The 15,990-nt window shown below is 44.4% G+C and overlaps 1 protein-coding gene across 3 annotated transcripts in view; it reads right to left on the bottom strand.

Moving 5' to 3' along the window:
• The window catches only part of LOC147111942 (neurobeachin-like), a 1,011,877-nt gene that overhangs the window by 446,422 nt on the left and 549,465 nt on the right, over positions 1–15,990 (bottom strand). For all 3 annotated transcript variants that reach the window (XM_085999351.1, XM_085999350.1, XM_085999349.1), the window contains 2 exons: positions 15,626–15,690; positions 12,813–12,921 (listed from right to left, as the gene is read on the bottom strand). In XM_085999351.1, coding sequence (XP_085855477.1) covers positions 12,813–12,921; positions 15,626–15,690 — 174 coding nt within the window. The remainder of the gene's footprint in view (positions 1–12,812; positions 12,922–15,625; positions 15,691–15,990) is intronic.

The following is a 15,990-nucleotide window of genomic DNA, read 5'->3' as shown; positions in this document are numbered from 1 at the left end:
CTTCATGGGGTCCGGAGTCAATGTTGAGGACTCCCAGGGCCACTCCTTCCTGACTGTATGCCACTGTGCCACCACCCCTGGTGGGTCTGTCCTGCCGGTGGAGCAGGACATACCCAGGAATGGTGATGGAGGAGTTCGGGACATTGGCTGAAAGGTCTGATTCTGTGAGTATGACTATGTCAGGCTGTTGCTTGACTAGTCTGTGAGACAGCTCTCCCAATTTTGGCACAAGTCCCCAGATGTTGGTGAGGAGGACTTTGCAGGGTTGACTGGGCTGGGTGTGCAGTTGCCGTGTCCGTAGCCGGTGCCAAGGTCAATGCCGGGTGGTCCGTCCGGTTTCATTCTTATTATTTTGTTTTATAGTGGTTTGTTACAATTGAGTGGCTTAGTAGGCCATTTCAGAGGGAAGTTGTGTAGGTCTGAAGTCACAGGTAAGAATGGCAGATTTCCTTCCCTAAAGGACATTAGTGAACCAGATGGGTTTTTACGACAATCCGATAGTTCCATAGTTACCATTACTGATACTAGCTTTTTTTAAATTCCAGATTTATTTAATTAACTGAATTTAAATTCCCCAGCTGCCGTGGTGGGATTTGAACTCACATCTCTGGATCATTAGTCCAGGCCTCTGGATTACTAGCCCAGTGGCATTACCACTATGTTACCGTTCCCAATCAAGCTTTCTGTCACACAATGAAAATAGGTACACCCCCATTACTACCGAGACCAGTAAATTCATGTTTGAGAACACACTGGGGGCTAAATTCGATAACACCCGAAAATGGGCGCAGGGATCACGATGTGCAATTAACCTGCGTCCGTTCAAGGTAATGCAGGCAGCACGCCAACTTTGTGTCGTCTGCTCATTTACTTGATTGCTGCTCACAGCCAGCACTAACCTTGCTGTTCATTGGCTGCACACATCAGGAGGGGGCCCAAAATTGTGAAAACCTAGCACCACTTAAAGCTAGCCTGCACTGCTTAAAGCAAGCCTGCACCTCTTAAAGGGGAGGTGCACTGTGGCTGGAGCAGGTGCTGGATGTCATTCTAAAAGTGATTATGAAGTGGGAAACACTCATTAATGGCACAAGGAGGCCTTGGTGGAGGAGGTGGAAAGGAGAGATGTGCTTTATTCACAAGGGGCCAGGAGACCCTCCAGACAAACGCTCAGAAGACAGTGGGAGCAGATAGCCATGGCGGTCAATGCCAGGAGTCAAGCCCCGAGGACCTGGATGCAGTTCTGCAAAAAGTACAATAACCTCACGAGTGGTTAAGGTCAGTGAATGCAGCTTCAAATGCCATATCCCACCAACTGCACCACTAGCCTCTTCAACTGCTCAATGTACCATACCCCCATTTCTCACCTACCAACAATCTCTATCAATCAGGACTCATAGCTCACAATCATAGCTTCACCTCATCCTCCCACACATAGCTCTGCTGCAAGCCTCACATCCACATCTCACTGCTTGCACAAACTGCCAGCTATTCCACCATGACAGCCACATCAGCCAAACAGATTACACAACACTCATTAATACACTTCCCTCTCTCTTGCAGGACAAGTTGCTGCACAACCGGAGGCAGCAGGAGCAAACCGGCGGGGGACAGGCACGCCTGCATATCCTTACCCCATGGAGGAGATGGTGCTGGTCATTATAGGAATGGCCATGGCCAGCGGCACAGCTGAAACCACAGAAAATGATGGTATCCTCATACCTAATCCTCCTTTTCACATCCCACTTCTCCCTCATCCCACACTCTCTTCTGATTTACAAGCTGCAGATGATATAAGCATGCACCTCTTGCTTTCCCCCCTCCCCTCAGCACAACCGTACCCTTGTGTCTTTCTCCTTTCAGATACCCAAGAATTGCAACCCGGTCAGGCAGTGGTGGAAGAGCAAGGAGACAGTGTTGATGAAGAAACACGGTCACTCGATTTCACTCTCACAGCCACCAGCTCAGATACTGATAATGCTCATAATTAAAAGGATAGTATAGAGGCAGGATTTGCACGTGGTGAGACACCGGGCACGAGTGCCCTGCAGCCAGGGCAGGAGGCAAAGGTAGCACATGTGGCAGCTTGCCGGAGGGCAAGGCCACACACGAGTTCTGCTGCAGTGAACTCAGATGAGCACTTCAATGGGGCAGACTACAGAAGAAGGTTGATGGGTATGCACAATAAAATGCTTGCTGCATTGGCAGGCCTGCCAGAGAGACTGCGTGCAATGTCAAGGAGCATAGAGGAGTCTGGCACCAGCTTAGCACAGGGCTTTGCGCAGAGCTTGGAACCCATGCTTTCTAACGTGGAAGTGGTGGCCAACTCCATTAACGCACTTGTGGACTCAACCGTGATGCAGCATCTGATGGCTGATGTCTCAGCTTCAGTTGCAGCACAAGCAGAAGCCACCCAACATATCTGGGTGCTACAGTGGAAGCTCAGACTTCTGTCTTGCAAGCTCAGCTTGCTGCCATGCAAGCTCATACTGCTGCCATCATGGCTGCGGATACCAGTGTTCAAAGGGGCTTGCAGGGTATCACAGCAGTCCAGCAATGTGTCCTCCAACAGATTACTAGGATTGCTGATGCGCCGCCCCGGGGGAGTGGCAATAGCTCCGTAGAGCATGAATCTGCTGTCCTCCTTCAGAATGACAACATTTTGTCCTTATATCACTGCCACTCTGCCATGCCCTTGCTGCTGCCTGTCAGTCAACCAACCCAGACTGCTGCTGCCCCGATGAGATGTTGTAGTCTGCAGCCGAGCCTTCTACACCCAGAGCTGGTCAAGGTCGTCCTCTGCTGAAAGTCAGCAGCCTTCTGCCAGCCATGCTGCAGCCACTGGGGTAGCACTGCATAAGAGCACTAGGACAGGCAAAGGCACATGGAAGACAGGCACTAAGGGAATGCATAAGGGTGATTAGTTTACATTTGTATGCAATATGCATGATTTATTTTATAAATTTGGTTTACTTTGTGTTGGCTTTTATTTTTGCATTGTGGCCAAGCGGACGCTGTGATGGTCAGTGACAAAGGAAAGGTAAGGTGTGCAACTGTTGCTGAATGGGGAATTTAGTTTGTGTTTACTGGTATCGCACTTGGATGAGTTCTTCAAAGACAGTCCGTCCAGAAAGGGGCTGTCTAGGTTGCCTTCTCCCTTCCTCCTCCTCCTCAGCTGCTCGCCATATAGCTGGTGGCAAGGGTTGTCTTCTCATGATGCCGATGTTGTGCAGCATGCAGCAGATCACCACATATCTTGACACCCGCTCTGCCGAATACGGCAGAGCTCTTCCAGAGTGGACCAGGCAGCAGAAGCATTGTTTCAACATGCCAATGGTCTGCTCTATCACATTTCATGTTGCAGCATGGCTTTCAATGTATGTGTGCTGCCCATGTGCGTGGGTTTTACACCAGAGTCATGAGCCATGATGTCAGCGGATAGCCCTTGCTGCCCAGTAGCCACCCTCTGGTTTGCCGTGGTGGCTCAAATGCAGATGGCACAGCGGACTGCCGCAGAATGAAGGCACCATGACTGCTGCCAGGCTACTGGGCATTGATCTGCATGATTCGCTTCCTATGGTCGCACACCAGCTGGACGTTGAGGGAGTGGAATCACTATCGGTTCCAGTACACGTCATTGACGTGCAGCACCCGCAAAGCGATATGTGTGCAGTCAGTGGCACCCTGCACCAAGGGGAAGCCTGCAATCGTAGCAAAGCCGTGTGCTCCCTCTGCCTGTTGCTCTCTGGCAAGAGGGAATGAAATGTAGTCAGCTCTCTTTGAATACAGAGCCTCAGTGACCTCCCTTACGTAACAGTGGGCAGCAAACTGCAAGATGTTGCAAATATCTACAGCTCCAGCCTGGAATGACGTCTCACACATTGTTCACCGCTGAGGTTTGTGTATGAGAATTACTCCCTGGACGGATATTGTAGTGTCCGTGTGTAGATAAAGACACTGAAGACAGGAGTTGGTTCACAGGTATTTACTAAGCAAGTCTGGGGGGGGTTTCTAAAGGATATACACAATACACAGGCTTATATAGCCCAAGTGGCAATTACCGGCATTACGCACACCTGGGGCTCTTAAAGGCACATACACCACAATTCCTCCCCTTCTAGCTAACTAGTACATCATATTTTAAGTAATTATTAATTACATGTTATATGCAAAATAATATACATTGCTGTATTAATTAATTATAAGTTAGTCTCTCAGGAGGCTTCCTGACTCGGTCCGGATAACGCCTCGGGGGTGTAGTAGTTTCTGGTGGTGTAGTAGGTTCTTCTGGCAAGGCTGATTCGGCTTGAAGGCCAGTGTCGGGTTCATCGGGCTCCAGTATCACCGGATCGGAGGTAGATATGGGTATCTCTACTTCATCGTTAGATGTATAGAGTGGTGGTGTAGGTTGTCCCTTTTCGGATGACTTGATGATTTGGTCAGCATGGCGCCTTATTATGCTGTCTCCGATGTCCACGGTATACATCAGTGGTCCTAATCGTGTGCAGATAGTTCCAGGCTGCCATTTCTCGGTACGGTAGTCCCGGGCCAAAACCGGTTGGCCTATCTGGAAGGCCCTAGTTGGCCTTTCATTCATGCCCTGAAACTGCCGGTTCTCCACGTCCCTTCGGATGTTGGGCTTGACCAAATCCAGCCGGCATCTTAGGTTTCTATTGTAGAACATCATGGCGGGAGTTTGGTTAGTAACCATATGCGTTGCATTCCTATATGCAAATAAGAAGTTATCCACCTTGTGCTGAAGTTTTATGTCTTCATTACCCATGGCCTTGATGGCCTTCTTGAAGGTCTGGACAAACCTTTCAGCCAATCCATTGGTGGCGGGATGGTATGGGGCGGACGTGTAGTGCTTTACCCCATTGTTCTTTAAGAACTTTCTGAATTCTTCAGACACAAATTGCGGTCCATTATCAGAACATATCTGCTCCGGCAGCCCATTCCTGGCAAATATGGTCCTTAATACTGTGATGGTTTTTTCCGTGGTGGTGGAGGACATCTTTATTACCTCCGGCCACTTGGAGTGTGCATCAACTGCGATTAAGAACATTGAGTCCATAAATGGACCAGCAAAGTCGATGTGCACCCTTTGCCAGGGAGATGAGGGCCACTCCCATGGATGTAGAGGGGCCTGTGGCAGAGCATTTTGGACCTTCTGGCATCCTAGGCAGCTCTTGGTCATGTCTTCGATGTCTCCATCGATACCTGGCCACCATACAAACGCCCTAGCTAGGTTCTTCATTTTCACTCCACCCAGATGCCCCTCGTGAAGCTCCTTTAGCACTTTATCCTGGAGTTTGGGTGGAATCACCACTCTGGATCCACACATCAAGGTTCCTCGGCACACTGACAGCTGTTCTCTTCTTTGCGAGAATGCTGGCAACAGTGGTTCGCCATGTGCTGGCCATCCCTTCACTGTTAAATCGTAGGCCCGTGAGAGAGTAGGGTCATTTCTTGTCTCCCTTTCAATGGCAGAATTTGTCACCGGTAGACATTCCACTATGGTAGAGTGGAATATCTCTACTGGGTCTACTGTAGGTGCCTCTTCTATCGTTGGCAACGGTAGGCGTGATAAACCGTCAGCATTCCCATGCTGTTTTGACCCTTTGTATTCAATGTTGTATTGGTGTGCCCCTAGAAAAAGGGACCACCTCTGTAGTCTTTGTGCCGTCATAATGGGGACACCTTTTTTAGGGTTGAATATGGAGATGAGGGGTTGATGGTCAGTCAGCAAGGTAAATTTTTGTCCGTGTAGGTAATGGTTGAATTTCTTCACTCCCCATACCAGGCTGAGTGCTTCCCTGTCTATCTGGGCATAGTTACGCTCAGCTGAGTTCAATGAGCGTGACGCAAAAGCTATCGGCCGTTCCGAGCCATCAGGGAATCTATGGGACAATACCGCTCCTATGCCGTAAGGGGATGCATCGCACGCCAGTCTGATTGGTAGTGATGGGTTGTAATGAGCCAAAATTTTCTCGGATGTGATTAAGTCTTTACATTTATGGAAGGCACGTATACAGTCTTCGTTCCATTTCCAAATCACTCCTGTCTGTAGAAGATCATTAAGAGGGTGTAGAATAGTTGATAAGTTCGGTAAAAATTTATGATAGTAATTTATTAATCCCAGGAATGACCTTAATTGTGAAACATTTTCAGGTGCTGGGGCTTTTATAACTGCTTCAATTTTTTCAGGTGACTTATGCAACCCTTCCTTATTAATTATGTGGCCACAATATATCTGATTTTGGAAAAATTCGCACTTGGGGCGATTTGCTCGTAGGCCCCGTTCTTTCAGCCTAGTGAGCACCTGCTCCAAATTGGCAAGGTGCTCGTTGTCGTTTTCTCCTGTTATAAGGATGTCGTCTAGGTAGCATTGAGTCCCCGGAATCCCTTGCAGGACTTGCTCCATAGCTCTTTGCCAGATAGCTGGAGCTGATGCTATTCCAAAAACCAGTCGATTGTACTGGTACAGGCCTTTGTGTGTGTTTATTGTGAGATACTTTTTAGAGGTCTCTTCAACCTCCATCTGTAGATATGCCTGTGCCAAGTCAATTTTTTTTAAATGTTTCCCTCCGGATAGTGAGGCGAAAATATCTTCTATCCTCGGAAGAGGATACTGTACCGTGTGAAGGACCGGGTTTACAGTCACCTTAAAGTCCCCACAGATGCGAATTTTTTTCTGTTCCTCAGAGTTATTTTTCAATGTTTTTTTCATGACTGGAACGATGGGTGTTGCCCATTCGCTCCAATCTATTTTGGATAATACGCCTGCCTTTTCCAAATTCTTCAGCTCTGCCTCGACTGCCGGACGTATTGCGTATGGCACCGGTCTTGCCTTAAAATTTTTTGGAATTGCTGTATCTTCCACTTTTATTGAGGCGGTGATGCCTTTCAAGGTTCCTAGTTTCTCTTGAAACACTTCTTTGGCGTGGGCCAAGATGTCTTTTAATCGTTCAGGTATGATGTCATCATTGTTTTTTTCCTTACTGGTCACCGTCAGTGCCTGAATGGAGTGCCAGTCTAAACGTATCTTCCTTATCCATTCACGTCCCAACAACGGTGGACCACCATCTTGTAGAATGTATAAATACAACTTTTGTATTTCTTTGCCGTTGTATACCACAGGCACCCTTATTTTTCCTTTGGGGTAGGCTTTCTGCCCCGTATATGTTTTTAAGATAATGGATGTGTCTTTTAGAGGTATATGCGAAAATAGCCTCTCGTAATCTCGTCGATTTATTACGGTCAGAGCTGATCCTGTATCTAGCTCCATTTTAACTGGGGACCCTGCTATTGTGAGGGTAACCCAAATGGTTTGGTAATCCTCTTTGGCAAGTACATTATGTAATTTGAGACAGCTTAGTCTCTTGTTTCCGGAGTCGCTATCGCTATTCTGGTCTTCGGAGCTATTGTCCGTCATCATTTGTACCTTCCTGTACTTTTCTTTATTGATTTTTTGTTTTCTGTCAGTGGATTTATTTTGTCCAGATTGGCATACCCGTGCAATGTGTCCAATCTTACCACATTGCCTGCATGCTTTGCCCTTGAACCAGCAGTCCCTCTGGTTATGGGTGGATCTGCCGCAGCGATAACATCTTCCGAACTCCTGTGTCATTTTATGGGTGCCGAAGTCCTGTGTCTCTTGTTGTATCTCTGCAGCTCCTTTTGCTGCTGCTTCGTATGATACAGCCATACTGAAAGCTTTGTCCAATGTTAAATCTTTTTCAGAAAGCAGTCTTTTTTGTGTTCCTTCACTTAAGAGACCGCAAACAAATTTGTCTCGAAGATAATCCGATAGTCCTGCTCCGAATTGGCAGTACTTTGATAGCTTTCTTAATTCGGTTAGGTAATCAGCGTTACTTTCATTCTTGTGTTGATTTCTCTTGAAGAACTTGAATCGTTCCGCTATCAGCAGCGGTGTTGGGTTTAAATGCTCCTGCAGGGTATCAACAATTTCTTTAAAAGTCTTGTCCTTTGGTTTGGCTGGAGTGATTAAATTTCGTAACAGCCCGTATGTCTTCGCGCCCATTAAGTTCAGAAGTACTGAAGCTTTTTTTTCATCTGTTATTCCATTTGCAGTGCAATAAACCTCTACTCTTTCCACGTATGTGGTCCAATCTTCTATTTCGCCATCAAAAGCCTCAATATTACCAGATTTAGGCATTTCAGAAAAGATATGGCGCTTCCCGTGCTTTTTTTTCTTCTCTGTAGCAACGATATGGCGCTTCCCGCGCTTTCCCGCCGCTGCTACCAATAACAACGCTGTTTTACTGTGGTTTCCGTTTATTCACTGTTGGAGACTCGTTCCCGACGGAGGTCTAAACGCTGACCTGCTTGCCGCGCCGGCCGTCTCTCGAGTGCACCCTCCCAGTCCGTTATTGCTTGCCTCCGATTTCGCTGCCTGTCTCAGCTGTAGAGCCCGCCGCTGGAGCTTCAGCCTGACGCCCAGGAAGGATTAGCGCAGTACCTGTCACCAGCTTGGCCAGCTGGTGAAACCACAGTTTCTCTTACTTCCTTGAGTCTTCTGGATGCTGGAGGAATCGATGTCCTTGAGGTGCTGCCGAATTGCAGGTAAGTCTGCTTCCACTTCGTCGCCACTGTAGTGTCCGTGTGTAGATAAAGACACTGAAGACAGGAGTTGGTTCACAGGTATTTACTAAGCAAGTCTGGGGGGGGTTTCTAAAGGGTATACACAATACACAGGCTTATATAGCCCAAGTGGCAATTACCGGCATTACGCACACCTGGGGCTCTTAAAGGCACATACACCATAATTGCTCTTAAAGGCACATACACCACAGATATGGCCTCCCCGCACTCCTCCTCCTCCCTCTTCCAGTAGTTTGTCCTGCTCTGCGTGCCCTCTGTTCATTCTCCAAGTCATGGTGAATTCCAAGGGGAATTCCAAGTGGACTTATGTCTGTCACCAAGTGGTTTGCACAGAAGCTTTGAAGTCAGGAAGAAGTCCTTCAGCACCTGCCACACCACTCCCTGGAGACTTTTGCAACTTGAAACAACAATGGAAAGCACCAAATACTTGTAGAATTGTACCAACAGCCAGAAGTAATCAACCAGCAACAAAGAAACATAGAAGATAGGAGCAGGAGTAGGCCATTCGGCCCCTCGAGCCTGTTCGACCATTTAATGAGATCATGGCTGATCATCCAAACTCAGTACCCTGTCCCTGCTTTCTCCCCATATCCCTTGATCCCTTTAGCCTTAAGAAATATATCTAACTCCTTCTTGAATATATTTAATGTATTGGCCTCAACTGCCTTGTGTGGTAGAGAATTCCACAGGTTCACCACTCTCTGGGTGAAGAAATTCCTCCTCATCTCAGTCCTAAATGGCTTACCCCTTATCCTTAGACTGTGACCCCTGGTTCTGGACTCCCCCGCCATCGGCAACATCCTTCCTGCATCTAGTCTGTCAAGTCCTGTTAGAATTTTACAAGTTTCAATGAGATCCCCTCTCATTCTTCTAAACTCTAGCGAATATAAGCCTAATCGACCCAATCTCTCCTCATACGTCATTCCTGCCATCCCAGGTATCAACCTGGTGAATCTTCGCTGCACTCTCTCCATGGCAACAACATCCTTCCTCAGATAAGGCGACCAAAACTGCACACAATACTCAAGGTGTGGTCTCACCAAGGCCCTGTACAACTGCAGCAAGACATTCTTGCTCCTGTACTCGAATCCTCTCGCTATGAAGGCCAACATGCCATTTGCCTTCTTAACCGCCTGCTGCACCTGCATGCTTACCTTCAGCGACTGGTGCACAAGGACACCCAGGTCTCGTTGCACTTCCCCTTTTCCCATCTATTGCCGTTCAGGTAATAATCTGTCTTCCTGTTTTTGCCACCGAAGTGGATAACCTTGCATTTATCCACATTATACTGCATTTGTTATGCATCTACCCAATCACCCAACCTGTCCAAATCATACTGGAGTTTCTCTGCATCCTCCTCACAGCACACACGCCCACCCAGCTTTGTGTCGTCTGCAAACTTGGGGGATATTACATCTAGTTCCCTCGTCTAGATCATTTATATATATTGTGAATAGCTGGGGTCCTAGCACCGATCCCTGCGGTACCCCACTAGTCACTGCCTGCCACCCGGAAAAAGACCTGTTTATTCCAACTCTTAGCTTCCTGTCTGCCAACCAGTTCTCTATCCAAGACAGTACCTTACCCCCAATCTCATGTGCTTTAACTTTGCACGCTAATCTCTTATGCGGGACCTTATCGAAAGCCTTCTGAAAGTCCAAATACACCACATCCACTGGTTCTCCCTTATCTATTCTACCAGTTACATCCTCAAAAAATTCCAGTAGATTAGTCAAGCATGATTTATCTTTTGTAAATCCATGTTGACTTTGTCCGATCCTGTCACTGTTTTCCAAGTGCTCTGCTATTACATCTTTTATAATGGATTCTAGCATTTTCCCCACTACCGATGTTAGACTTACCGGTCTATAATTCCCCGTTTTCTCTCTACCACCTTTTTTAAATACTGGGGTTACATTAGCTATCCTCCAATCCATGGGAACTGTTCCAGAGTCTATAGAATTTTGGAAGATGACCAGCAATGCATCTACTATTTCTAGGGCCACTTCCTTAAGTACCCTAGGATGTAGATTATCAATCCCTGGGGATTTATCGGCCTTCAATCCCGTCAATTTCCCTAACACCATTTCCCTACAAATACTGATTTCTTTCAATTCCTCCCTCTCATTAGACCCTATGTTCCCTGACATCTCTGGGAGGTTATTTGTGTCCTCCTTTGTGAAGACAGAACCAAAGTATGTATTTAATTGGCCTGCCATTTCTTTGTTCCCCATTATAAATTCCCCTGATTCTGACTGCAAGGGACCTACGCTTGACTTCACCAAGCTTTTACAGTCAGTTTTTATGTTCCCTGAAAGCTTATTCTCATAATCTATTTCCCCCCTCTTAATTAATCCCTTTGTCCTCCTTTGCTGAATCCTAAACTGCTCCTAATCCTCAGGTTTGCTGCTTTTTCTGGCCAAATTATATGTACTCTCCTTGGATCTTATGCTATCCCTAATTTCCCTTTTTAGTCACGGTTGAGTCACCTTTTTTGTTTCATTTTTATACCAAACAGGGATGAACAAATTCTGTAGTTTATCCATGCAATCTTTAAATATTTGCCATTGCCTATCCACCGTTAACCCTTTAAGTAACATTGTAAGTAGTTGATGATCCCTTTAAATATTGCTGGTGTGGGGGTTCTTCCTGCTGCTGAACCTGTGTTCAGCTGTGCGAGGTTAAGAGAGGGTGTTGAGCTCCAAAATGGTAGTGCTGGTGTCAAATCAGCGTTGCACACTGATTGATGTCATGATCTGCATACTTCTGGAGGAACATCACTGCGCGCATGCCAATGCTCTCACCAATATGGCGTCTAGCACAATTCGTGGCAGAAGAGTGTGCGCGCACCGCAGACACCATTTCGCACCTCTAAGGAATCTCGTATCACCCAAAATACGTGCGCTATGGATCCGACTTTTGCGCCCACTGCAGCTCCACATTTGTTCTTGGTACATTACTGCACCTCTTCTAGTACAACACACCTTTTTTCAACCGAAAACAAAAGGAGTCCAATGGAAAAATTGGAAAGTTACAACCTTCCTGCCCTAAATTCTATCTGATGTAACCACAGCAAATGCTGGAAACACTCAGCAAGTCAGGCAGCACCTGTGGAGAGAGAAACATAGGGTTAATGTTCAAGGTCAATGACCTTTTATCATAAATGTTCTGATAAAGGTCATCGACCTGAAGCGTTAACCTTATGTTTTCTCACCACAGATTATGCTTGACCTGCTGAGTGTTTCCAGCATTTTCTATTTTTATTTCAGATTTCCAGCATCTGAACTATTTTGCTTTTTGTTCTATCCAAAGTTCCTGGTTGCCATAAATTGCGAAGGCACAGTTAGGTTAGCTATTTCTGTCTTATATATGTAATGCCTGAAGATAGTATTTACAAGCAAGTATGAATCACTCCAAATGGATTCAGTATTATTAGCTTTTGTCAAAATTAGTTTTTGATTAGGCAAAGAAAAGGTATAAATGTTCCATTAAACTGACAGACGGCCACTCCAGACCCGCAATTTGAAATAAATTTAGCATATAATTTAATGCCGCGCAAATAACCATCTGCAGTTATCCAGGAAAAGAGCTATGGCATCAGCAGTCAGTCACAAAATTTGTTTTGACTTTTGATTTAAAAGAGCAATACACACAATGGGCAAATCGCTCCCTCACTCTTTTACATAATTTAGACTAACTCAATATTTGCTCCCAAAATGCCAACCTTTCATGAGCTGATAGACACTAATAAGCACCAAAGATATTGGTATTGTGACTGCTTTTGGCTACCACTGCATATACAGAATGCTAAACAATTCATCAAAGCCAAAGGTATGTGAACTAATAAAATATAATAAAAGCTGTCATACCTTGAAATGTTAGGATTATTTCTAGCCATTAATCGCAACATGTTTCATCTGACTTGTTTAAGATCTGTCAGGCACAGACAATTGAACTGTCTGATAAACGGGTTTCACCAAAACCATAAAAGTTTTATAGATCTTTGTGAAGGGCAATGCTACACCACTCATACACTATTTTGACCAAAGTTTTTAACAAGCTTTGAATTATTAAAATAAATAAAAATCTGCTACGTGTGTCAAAATAACTTTAGTACCTTTAGTTTACAATTTGTGTGACTATTGACGAAGTAGAAAAACAGTTAAAAATGTTGACAGGAACCAGCTTACCTCAAATTCTGCATGCTTATGTACATCTTCTGCCCGCTGTCTGTTCAGAATGAACTCTGCCTCATTAGCCACTCTAACTATGTGGTCCTTCATGGCATGGCATAGCAATCTTTAAAAAAAAGCAAGGGAATATCATAAGTCTTCCCTTAGTCTAATGTGCTTAACAAATGCTATTTTGTTTGATGCATAGATAGATATTCTCAATTGCCTCCATATATACATTCATAAAAATCAGGCTATTGTTTAGTACAGTACAGATCAAACATATCTCTGTTATAAAGTAGAAGTTATGGCTATTACTAGGTAGTAAATCTGAACAAAAGCAAGCCATAACTCATCTGCTGATAATGAAGTAGTTTCATTCATAATTTTGAAATATTTTTTAAAAAGTGTTGAATAAAACTATTTTGTTGTCTGTCATTAAAGAGAATTCATATTTCCATGACTAACACTGCCCTTTGTTTGAAACCAGCATTTTATGACATAACAAACACCAATATAAGCAGTAGAAAATGAAACTGTTCTTTTCAAATGCACAGGTAGATAATTTGAGCGATAGTACTACTTCAGAATAATTTAAGAATGAATAGCTGAAAAGACCTGATTAATTGCTAAAGACACCAAAATCTGTCAAACGTCACATGCTTGAAAACGGAGTTTCAATAAACTAATTGTTTTCATTAAAAAAAAATCCAATTTGCTAATATGCACATGCATCACATAATAAGTCTCTTTTTATTCCAACAGCCTTTCACTAATCTCATTCTGACTTTAATCTGAGAAAAGCAGTCCTTACTGTGTAGAGATTATGTGTAATTTTACACACCATTAAATGTGCTTTGTTTTAATTATGAAGGTGCTTTTTTATCCCTGTAATGATCCTGTTTATAATTTCTAGCCATCCCACAGAGCACTTAAACCACAGCACATTCATCAACTGTTTATGCCCTGTTAATTGTAGACAACTGCACAATTACATTCTTAATCTATGACGAATAACTAGCATTTAGATGGTTTCTTGGTGGTTAGAATGATTCTTTTTTTTCATTCTATCTGAAAATTCTCCACTGTAACTACCATGTTGAAAATATGCATGCAGTGAAACATTATTCAAGCAAATCAGATTAAAACAGAAATCTTTATGATATTAAATATAAAAAAGGATACATAGACCAGTTGATCTATCAATCATGTCCTAATGCATTTTAACACATAGGAGACACAAAACAGTTGTGGCTCTTTGTCTCACTACTGTGTAACTTCGGTAAGATACACACATTTATGAACTCTTATGTTCTTCACAAATTTTAAATTTCTGGAGATTCTTCCTATTGTTCACTGAAGCTGCATTAAAAAAATAACTTTGTGCCACTTTGTGTCATGGATGCTTATTTTAGCAACAGATAATTAATTTATTTTCATACGATCTGTTTAGACTTTTTCCCACAATTTCTCATGCCATCTGCATAGCACCTCGAAATATATTCTAAGCAAAGGACTTTTAAGTGAATGAAGAACTTAAATTCTCTGTGTGTTGTAGGTCACATCAGATCTACAACAGTAAGTCAACAATTCTTAACCAACCCATATATTGGTTAAACCTATTAGCCACTGACTGCAGTACCCTGGACAGCACCTAGTGCCCAAGTGATGCTGCTTTAATGTGCTGAGAATGAAGTCTCTACTGTAAAATACACAACACATACTCCTTTAACAGATGGGGTAGCAGATGGGTTTACAGGCTAAGCTCCCTTTATCCTTCATATAAAACTTCCCTGCTGTTTCATCAGTTGTCCACAAACAAAATGAGAAAAACATCATTATTGATTGCACATTTTTCAGCATTTTGTGGAAAATGATGTGGAAAATTTTATGTAGATATAGTTGCTAGGATACTGTTTAATAAAGCTGAGATTGTTTTAAATTCATAATGATTGAACTATTCACATACACCATGTATAGTTTCACCATAACTATTCATTGGCAGATGGTTAAAAATAAAGAATATTTCCCTTTAAAACACCATGGGGGAGAAATTCGGTATCGCCCCGTTTGCGGCGGTAACTTTTGAAACCCTGAAAAATTAGCTAATCATTCTCAGGTTCCACGAAATTGGGTGTTAGCGCTTCAGGAAGGAAGTGGAGGGCCAGATCAAGTGTTACCACTTCCCTTGGAGCGCTAACAGCCGGCAGGAGGGGCTGTAGTGGTGCAGCGCTGCCTAATGTCGAGGGCAGCGCTGTCGGGAATGGAGGCTCCTTCCCTCCCTTAAAGGGAAGGGCCATCGCTGCAGGCTCTAAATGAAAAGAAGTACCTCGTCGCCAACAGCAGCCACGAACCGCCATGATCAGCCCCAAGCAGAGTGCAGGGCTGATTGATTGTGGCCCAAGAAAATGATTAAAAATTAGTGTTAAGCTTCACGAAAATCTTTTTCCCCCCTGCAGACATTATCCCCTTTAAACAGTGCTCCCGAAGCGCCCGGCCTCCCGAACAACGCCTCTTGCAGCTGTCGGTGCTTTTGGACGGCGATGCTGCAGGGGATGGAACCGAAGTTCGGGTCCGGGGCGCTACTGGGGCGATGCGCAGGACGATGACGTCACGATCTCCGCGCGCAGGAGATCATGGCGCTAAGGGTTACCGCCGCCACAAACCTCCAGGTGAATTTAGCAGGAGTCGTTCATCTCGCCGCATCCATGCAGTAAGTCGTTATCACCCCCCGGGGTTGCTGACGGGAGGCACTAACCCACCGAATGTCTCCCCCCTATTTCTTCCAGGGCTCCACATCACAGCTAAAGAACAGCATAAAGCTTGGTTACCTTCCTTCATTGATGAGTTCAATAAATGCTAGTCCTGCATTCTTCTGAATAGAATTCTGCCATTCCTAGAAAAATAGACCAAAATACTATGTTACTTGAAATGTTTATGTCAAATCTGTACCAGGTATAATCCTAAAAGTGTCTGATAAAGTCAGATCTGATATTCCTGAATTTCCATATCTTTAGTTAATCAGAGGTTTCCAAAATAAATTTCTACCAGCTCCAATTGACATCCTTGTAAAAAAACATTTTTAAACTCCTGAATGCTTAAGATTGAAATAGACTGCAGTTTACTGCCCCAGTTAAAATGAGGCTTTGCCGTTTTTTTTAATTTTATGGATTTGTACTCATACTTTTAGGTTTAA

This window comes from Somniosus microcephalus, chromosome 10 (assembly GCF_052327205.1).
Source record: "Somniosus microcephalus isolate GS21.2 chromosome 10, FLI_Smic_1.0, whole genome shotgun sequence".
In the NCBI taxonomy this organism is placed as follows: Eukaryota; Metazoa; Chordata; class Chondrichthyes; order Squaliformes; family Somniosidae; genus Somniosus; species Somniosus microcephalus.
The sequence above is the reverse complement of the archived record's forward strand: the minus strand, read 5'-3'. Positions and strand labels throughout refer to the sequence as shown.